Source organism: Phoenix dactylifera, chromosome 5 (assembly GCF_051530095.1).
Source record: "Phoenix dactylifera cultivar Ajwa chromosome 5, Ajwa_hap1_PhDact_Kaust_v1.1, whole genome shotgun sequence".
NCBI classification, from domain to species: Eukaryota; Viridiplantae; Streptophyta; class Magnoliopsida; order Arecales; family Arecaceae; genus Phoenix; species Phoenix dactylifera.
Window position 1 is genome coordinate 2,174,820 of NC_143194.1, and position 8,852 is coordinate 2,183,671.

Consider the following 8,852-nt stretch of genomic DNA (forward strand, 5'->3'; position numbering starts at 1 on the left):
TGGACACGCGCCTCTTTTATGTTTATGCTTTATGATCTCATCACCCCGCGGTTACTAATTTAGGAATATCAGACACAAAATCTATTTATGTCTATTAAGTAACAGAAAAGTGAGTTACAATTAGGGCTGAAAATGGCCTGAGCCCGAGTCTAAACAAGATCTGGAATGGTGCCCGAATTCAGACGCCCAAATCAATTTATTTTTGTATGTTGTTATTTTAAAAATAATATATCGTATATTATTTACATATGTATTATAAAAAAATATAATTTTTAACTAGCTTATTTATATGAGCAGCAATATTATAAAATATTAAATTTTAATCGGATTCAAACAAACCTATTATTAGCTCAAACAGATAATTTGAGCCAGCCCGATTGGATTCCGATCGAGCCTAGGATTATCCAAAAATAGCCCTAAGCCCCGTCCAAAGTCTGAAAAAAAAAAAAAAAAAAAAAAAAAAACAAACAAACAAACAAACAAACAAACAAACAAACGAGCCAAAGTTTGGTTAGAGGCATGTCCCAGCCTAACCCAGCCCTAGTCCTTACAATAATAGGTAAGCAAAAGTTGAGCAACATTGCACCAGGGAATCAGGTAGGGTTTGCAGTCAAGCCTAATAGTTTGCATCTACAAAGACAAGCTAGACTAGATCTCATCTCAAACTGATCCAATTGCAGCCCTGTTCCTTGATAGGATCCAAGTCCCTATCAATACAATCTGGGTTCTTCCTGCAGCAATATATCGTTCAAGTCTTGGTTATCTCACTCACTATAATTGTTGCATAATACTTGGCTAGCTTTCTGCAGACATACGTTCATTCGGCACAGAGAAATAAGGTTAGATAAAGTATTTGTATTTCTGGGACTAAGCCTCACATGTAGAATCACATTCACAAAGCATCAAAGTCTTCCACACTTAGTGAAACACAAAACAAGCCCTTACAAATGATGTCAATCCAAAAGAAATGAGAAAAAAGGTGCTAATCCAAAAGAAAGGACAGAAAGGAAGATGACAGAAGCTTTTCCATCTGAATCCTGAATCACTAGCAAACACCAGAGTCTACATCCCCTTATCATTAATTCGGTCCATTGCTAATAGTCTCTCCATCAACAGCCAGAGGGACAGAGGTTGCCTGCATCGGACATCACAGCAAAGGTGAATCATTTAATCAACTAACTGAAATATATACATGAGTAGCAGATACATAGAAAAAGATAAACTCACCAAGTTACGATATTTGAGAGCATAAAACATCTCAAGGTAACGACGAGTCTCTCGCCTATCGAGTTTGGAGACATACTTCCAAAATCCATAAACACCAGCCAATGTCATCAACCTCTCAGAATACAGCTTCCAAGTGTACCTGTGTTATAACAAGCTTCAGATCTCATTTGAAATCAAGAGACTCGATTTGGAAAAGTACTTCATGAGGCGTAACACTTACTTCTCCTCAATTCTCTTCAGCCCTCCTTGAGAAATTTTATTCCAGTGGTTGGGGTCTTCCCTGCATTTCTCAAAGAAACTGACTAGAAGCTCAGCAGCTTTGTCGCCCTGGTAAGGATCAATGTGGAAGCCAGAAACACCATGAACTATGATCTCTGCCGGCCCTCCATTAGATGTTGCAAATGTGGGCAGGCCACACGTCATGGCTTCGATGACAGTGAGCCCAAATGCTTCATAAAATGCCGGCTTAAACCAACGAAAAGAAACATCAGTGAAATTCTATAGGATAACAATTGCTGCAATTCATGGCTCATAACTCACTATCAAATGGATTAGGCACCAATTTGTCCTAGAAAAAAAGAATTAGACAGCAGAAGGCTATACCTGTACAAAGGCTCCTCCAGTATCAGCAATGTAGCGGTACAGCTCACCATTGCGAACCCTGTTCATCTGCGCAGAGATCCAGCGGATCTGGCCATTCAATTTGTACTGATCAATAAGCTTGTACATCTTCTTTAGCTCTTCTTGTTCCTCAAGATCCTTGGATTTCTTCCCGTGGTCTCCAGCCACAACGACAAGGTTGACCAGTTCCCTCAGACGGGCATTCCTTCCATATAGCTCAACCAGACCTGTCATGTTCTTCACACGGTCCAGTCTTGCCATTGAGAAGATAATAGGCTTATTCCGGTCCTTCAATACAAACCTGCAAGAATCTCCAAGTCAGTAACTATCAACTAAGAAGAGGAGATTTTTGAAAACAAATGAGAACATTATATGAAAAAAAACTTTGAAAGAATTTTTATTTTAGAGAGAGAGAGAGTGACAGAATAAAGGAACTAGAAGAGATGTTCGTAGATCTTTACTTGTGTTCAGAGTTGTCCACAGAACTGAAGAGGAGCTCCTCAATTTCAGGGTGGAGAGAAGTCAATCTCTTACTCTCCTCCGTGTAAGGGAAGTAAATAGACATATCAGCTCCTGGGGAAACAATGTTGAACTTTGGATCAAATACATCAATTCCATGAACCACTCGGTAGAGCCCAGGGAGGGTAAACGCAATGTGAGACTCATACTGCCCGACAGTGTCCTTGCTGATATAACATAGATGTTTGAAAATATCAGTTCCATTTTATCAGAAATTAGTATGACAAAAGGATAATTAAACTCCGGATGGAAACAATACCTTCCGGCAATCTCTTGGAAAGTACTGGTGATAATGAAATCAGCATGATTCATAGCAATTAAATCGGCAGTAAACTGAGAAGAAAAATGGTACTGGTTCTCAAACTTTTTCCAGTATATATCTGAATTTGGATACTTTGTTTTCTCCAAGGCATGGGCAATAGTACACTGTATACAAAAGGACATGTAGATATCGTAAATAACTAGGGTAGATAACTAGGGCAGTCTGGTTTCAGAAAGGAAAACAAAAGACCACTTGATGTTATAAAGTAACAAACCTGAGTAACTCCTAGCTTATGTGCCAGCAAAGATGCTACTAGGTTTCCATCACTGTAGTTTCCAATAATTAGATCTGGGGTTGCCTGCAGTTCCCCAGCCAGTTCATTGGCAACATCCTATCCACAAAACAAAAATAAATTCAGAAATTTGCAGAAAATTTTATGCAGCAAGAGCACTGCAACCCAAACCATCAGATTTCATAGATCAATTTATCATGCCCATGTATTTCATCAATAATACATGTAGCATCAAAAGAACTAAAAAAACTTCAGGGATAGGCATGGAAGCACAATAGAAACAAGGTCCGGTGCCAAGAGAAAAGCTTAGTAAAATCAGATGAGAGATCTACCTCTGCATAAGTTTCAAGGTAAGGCCATACATCGAAGCGTGAGATCCATTTGCGAAGGATTCCTTTTTCAGTTCTAAATGGAACCCGCAGAATGTGTGTGTGCTCTGTGCCAAGGACTTTCTCAAGCCGCTGACCGCAAGTGGTCCCTACTGCATCAGGTAGTAATCTAGTCACCTGTAAGATAAAATAACGGTCACAGAAGAAGGCTTTTATAGCATCAAAACTTCCCATATCCTTAATAGATTTTTGCCTTGAAGAAGATAGAATCAATGAACTTAATAAGAGAACCATAAGATAGTATGTCAAACTTACAATAAGAATTCGGGGAGTGATATTGAGACCTTGCTGCTTTATTCTAAGAAGCATCTCGCTCTCTAGTGCACGAACTTGATCCAAAATATAGACAATCTGCAAAACAAAGAATTTTTGTTGATAGGGAAAAGAAAAATATTGATAGCAGAAAAGGCAATCCGAAGATGCGGAAATTTCTTCAAAGCCAGATCTATTTTTGCTCGAGTATTCTACCTGGCCTCCAGTGTCAGGGTATCCCAAAACATTAGCTTGGGCAAAGTAACCATGCGGAGATAAAATGACAACATTAAACACCATAGGAATTGTCCCAAGAAATTTCTCTAGGGTGCAAGGATCAGGTGCCTCAAGAAGATCACGGAGTAGATGAATAGTCTGGCAGACACGCTGTGCTGTATCACCCCAACCCTTTTCTAAACCAAGCTCTTGAAATCTAAACATTATTCAAATAGGAAACAATCCATTCAGATATGACATTCTAGTTAAAATCTTGTAGAACTCTAAACTATATTATTAATAGAGAAAAAATGTACATAAAATTACCTGTGATTAAATTCCGAATATGGAGTGTCTGCTGCGATACTCAACAGATATTCCTCAGACTTTCTTAGTGCAGCTTGGAGAGCGCTAAGGCTTTGTATTCTATCATTTAACATCATTGTCTGCATGACAACATCAAAAATTAATATACTATATTTTTTTCCCTTGTTTTTTGTGTGTGTGCGCGTGTGGAGTTCGCCGCGGGGGGGGGGGGGGGGGGGGGAGTGTTCTGATATTTCAGATTACATATATATGTACACACCTGGTGAGATGTTATATAAACGTTCTGGATCTTTAGGATCAGAAAAACTTTAAATTTCTCGATCCAAGTTACTGTTCATAATTAAAATCATGATAGGCATTTCCTCCTGATCATTTAAAACCTCAAACATCAGGTCAATTTTCACTATTACGGATATAATAAGATTAAGATTATGATAATTGTTTCAAAAAGAGTAACAATTTTATGAAAGGCCTGAATTCAGATTTAAGAATAACAATTACTGAAATAACATGGATAGGTGATAATAACTTCAAACTGCCGAAGAAAATGGGTAATGACAACTTACCATTCCCTTATATTTGTGTGCCCGAAGAAAATTAAGCAGTGGGTACATGCTTTCTTTGTCATGAAACAGTTTTGAAGAGAGGTGACGATTGAGGAACTGCACTCCATTACCAATGGATTTCGACAGTGAAGGCCGAGGAAAGGAAGCATTGAATGGTTCAAAGTCCAACTCTAATACAAAGTTATCCTGATTACTGGAGAAGGGGGCAAGAATGAAACAGAATCAATTGGTAATAGGCCATACAGGAGCAGAAATAAAAATATACACTTAATATAGGAAATTCTGGGAATTCTTTTCACAGTTTAGAATATTTTAAATTATATAGCCTACCCTCCATTCACAAGTTGCTCCTTAAACTGCAAGTACTCAGATACAGTCAACTCCTCCACAGCCAGCTCATTCACATTAACCCGCAAATATTCCCAGACACCAGGCCTTGGCCGAATAGCAAGAGCAACCCATGGGGGTATGACTATCGCTTCCTGCATCACATTAGTAAAGCAGAATTTTTTACTACAAAAGTCTAAAATTATATATGAAATGATAACCAGTGTCTTAGCTCTGATCTGCTTATAAATCACCTGCGCAGCTCTCAAAACACTTTCGAAGACATCTTTCAGCGCTTGCCTCTCTCCGTCAGAGAATACAGCCTCAAACTCCGCAAGCAATTGATGGGGTTGCAGCATTCCCTTTTCCTGGTTGACAAACCTGCCACCAATCGAAAACAAACATCCCCTCAAAAAAAAAAAGCCAAACATAAAGAATCCAATGCAACACAGCCAACCCACTAGATTCTCTTGAAATCTAATGCGTAAACCACTGATACTACAATTGAAATCAATGTCAATGACCCAACTTTCTTCGCAGTATCCCAAAACTTCCGTTTGCAAGGGTGGAAAAGTTTTAAAGTCCTCCAAATAATATAAATGAACAAAAGGTTGCTGATAGTAAACTCAAAAAAAAAAAAAAAACTGAAATCATAAAAGATCAAATTTTTCCAGAAGTTTCAGGATGTATGTGAAACAGAAATTCATATAAAAAAACGCAATATAAATTGTATATAAACAGAAAAAAAAAATTGATATGCTATGTGAAATTTGGACAATTTATTAAGCAAGTTCAGAAACAAAATTGATCCAATACCTTGAAAACAGGGCAAGCAATTCATTCGGATGAGCAGACAAAGAGTCGCCAAGACGCTCTCGGAAACTATGGATGCGTGTCAACTTGCGCTCAGCCATGGCTTCTCTTCCAATCTCCTTCAAGCCTCAGAAATGCCCCAGACTACAGATCGAAGAAAATCGATGTTACACGTATTTAAAGCACTGATACAAAATTCTCCATTAAAACAAGTTGAGATAATTGACTAGGAAGTTAGATCAGACCACACAGTGGAACATCTAGAAAGACGCAAATTTCAAATCTCCTAACCACAACTAGATCTATTGACTTGGAGCATTAATGACATACTTAACTCCCATATCGGGTAAAAAAAATACCGAGAAGACAAAACCTTCAGATTAGAGTACTAAACTCTGATGGTAAAACCCTAAGGTAATATGCAATTCACTTGTAATTGGAGAAAAAACGGAGGGAAATACCCAAAAAAGAGCGAACTCAAGAACTTTGCATAAAGACTAAAGAAGTTCTGCTTCAAAGTTTAAGAAGTCTTCCATCATAACGTATCATAACTTCTAGAGCAAACAAGAAGCAAACTCTTACCGGACATAAGAGAGAGGAAGAAGCAAAGTCTTACCGGAAAACACAGAGAGGGAAAGAATTAGAGAGGGAGGAGAATCCAAGACAGGGAGGGGTCAAGAATATATAATAAGCCCGGAACAAAGCAAAGAAAGTAAATATAGATATAGATATAGATATAGACATAGATATAGATATAGATATAGACATAGACATAGATATATGGTCAAAGGAGAATATGTGTCCAATTTTGTTCATTAAAAAAAGTAACCTCCTTCATCCATAGAGTCACCAATGCTGTCCTATCCAATAACTTTTCTCTATTATGAATTTAGAAAGGTTTGAACAGGACCACCATGTAACCAAAAAGAGCCTCTCTTTTCGTTTTTTGGGGCTAAAAGAGATGCCTTGCAAGTTTCTCAGTTCTCAACCATTCTGAAAAAAAATAATAAAAAAGGAAAGGAAAATAAAAAAATTCCTTCCTAAAGTTGGAATTCTTTATTCTCTAGTGCTTCCAGCTAAGATTCAATAAATTTGTGGCAAAAATCCTTGGTTTTCCCGGAAATTTCGACATGGTGTCGGGCAAAATTAATTTAAACTGGAAAATTCGCTCGCTTGACGCTAAAGAAGGAAAAAGAAACAGGTGAGGACATTAAAAATCACGTTTTTTTTGTTTTTTTTTTTGCAGGTACTAAGAGCACGTTCTGTAGAAAAACGTGTTTCTTTGAATCAGCGAGCAAGGAATGCAGTGATCCAAGCAAAAGGAGGAGAAGAAAACCTAGACATAAAACCAAACATTTATTCATATGAATTGCATTAAATTGCTGCCGTGGTCAAACCGAACTACTCCGTTTTCCCGTCAAGATGGTAGCTTTTCCTGCTCAAAAAAAAAAAAACACGTTTTTCGCCAGGGGAGAACGAGATTTACCTGCAGAAGAACGGAACCAGGGGAACCAGAGATGCCAAGCCCCAAAAGACTCCAAAAGCGAAAGAAAACCAACAAAACAAGGAGACAAGTAGACAGCAACGGAAGCAAGGGAACGAAAACAGAGGAAGAAAGAACGAACGAACGAACGAAGTGGTGAAGAGCCCGAACCTCTTTATATAGGCGGAAGGTATGAGACAGAGTGGGTATGGGGAATGGGGGCTCCACTTCCACCTGGTGTCCCTCGGTGGGTGCCGCCGAGAATAAACAAAAAGCCCGGACGTCCCTTTCCGCGAAGACGCCCTCTCCTTCCCTCGTCTATCTCCCCCTAGTCGCCTAAAACCGCCTTCGGCCTTGGCTTTGGGTTTTGCTCGCATTTCCACGCCATATCTTTATTCTTTCTCCCTTCTCTCTCTACCGTTCTTCCACTCGGCCAATGGATTGGAATTTTTTTTTTCTTTCTGTCTTCTCTTTTCCCTGTTTCGGACTTGGGTTCAACTCTTTTGACGGTGTGTCTCCGTTTCTTCGTACGCAGATGGCTCGCCGAGTTCAAAGCTGGTGGCTAAGAAGGGTCTGGCCGGATGGCCAGCCAATTGCCTCACCTCATGGCTTAGAGTTTGACCAAACTAAAATATTTTCTTTAGAAAATGAAAGAAAGAGATACGGGGATGAATAAGATTTTATACTATGTGAAAAAAATCAATATAGATGCATCAGTTTCGTATTTCTAGAGAAAAGCTTACTCCATTGGTTCATGGTGGAACATGGCTAAACTTGTTAGTTTTAAAAGCAGAATGGATGGTAGATTACGCAACCTTTGTCTGGAGTCATCTTTGCCCACGTTTGACTTGAAACTTGCTGTTTATAATGGTGTCGACCTTTCTAGCATTCTAGATATTTTGAAGTTATGTAATATCATCCTAGTCAAAGATGAAGAAAAAGTGCTATGTTGTGATAAATGTCCAAACGATAGACCTTATTAACCAATCAATAGAAAGTCTTCGTTCGTACCCAATTAAGATGGAATATAACTTCCCTTTCCTCATTCCTAATATGATCCATTTGGGTTACTTGCAGGGATCAAAATTATTTTTGACCTTTACAGACATACGGGGAGAGAGATTCTCCTATACTATAATTATCTAAAATTAAAATTTTAGCATGAACCAAGCCAAGCTTTTTAATTGCTAAGCAAAGATCAATTCTAACATTACAATATCTACATATTATATCAGTGCACGTATTGAAGACTTGCATGGTCTCATTTAACACCTACATATTATAAGATAAGGTGAGATTCGAACCTAAATCTCTGTTGCAATAATCAAGAGTGATCGAGCTCCAACGACAAACTACAACAGTATCTTGGAGCATGCATCATATAATAATATGTTGTCGAGCAAGTAATTTACTTCCATATATATATATATATATATATATATATATATATATATATATATATATATATATATAGTAAAATCAAAGCAAAGAGGTCCATCACAATATACATTCAACATCAAAGACCATCAAGCGGTGGAATGGTTAATGAATTGCAAAA

At 38.1% G+C, this 8,852-nt stretch overlaps 1 protein-coding gene across 4 annotated transcripts; it reads right to left on the reverse strand.

Moving 5' to 3' along the window:
• Positions 1–840: 840 nt before the first annotated feature.
• LOC103712592 (sucrose synthase 1-like) lies at positions 841–8,050 on the reverse strand. Of its 4 annotated transcripts, none has more exons than XM_026806736.3 (16): positions 7,466–8,050; positions 5,815–5,955; positions 5,253–5,379; positions 5,002–5,153; positions 4,672–4,864; positions 4,106–4,224; positions 3,779–3,995; positions 3,566–3,661; positions 3,254–3,427; positions 2,904–3,020; positions 2,627–2,793; positions 2,310–2,534; positions 1,831–2,149; positions 1,448–1,692; positions 1,228–1,366; positions 841–1,135 (listed from the first exon to the last, which is right to left on the reverse strand). In XM_026806736.3, the coding sequence occupies exons 2-16, from the start codon at positions 5,910–5,912 to the stop codon at positions 1,079–1,081; spliced, it is 2,445 nt and encodes an 814-aa protein (XP_026662537.1). In that variant the 5' UTR covers positions 5,913–5,955; positions 7,466–8,050; the 3' UTR covers positions 841–1,078. The 4 variants fall into 4 exon arrangements, with proteins under 4 accessions (XP_026662537.1, XP_008797380.1, XP_017699636.1 ...); XM_008799158.5 differs by having other exon boundaries at positions 7,298–7,917; XM_017844147.4 differs by lacking the exon at positions 7,466–8,050 and adding an exon at positions 6,428–7,032.
• Positions 8,051–8,852: the final 802 nt, after the last annotated feature.

Coding starts and splice junctions, on each gene's coding strand:
- LOC103712592 (XM_026806736.3), bottom strand. CDS start 5,912: ATGGCTGAGCGCAAGTTGACACGCATCCATAGTTTCCGAGAGCGTCTT. Junction 5,154..5,252: donor GTGTTTTGAGAGCTGCGCAG/GTGATTTATAAG, acceptor AATGTGATGCAG/GAAGCGATAGTCATACCCCC. Junction 4,225..4,671: donor CACACAAATATAAGGGAATG/GTAAGTTGTCAT, acceptor GTTGTCATGCAG/ACAATGATGTTAAATGATAG.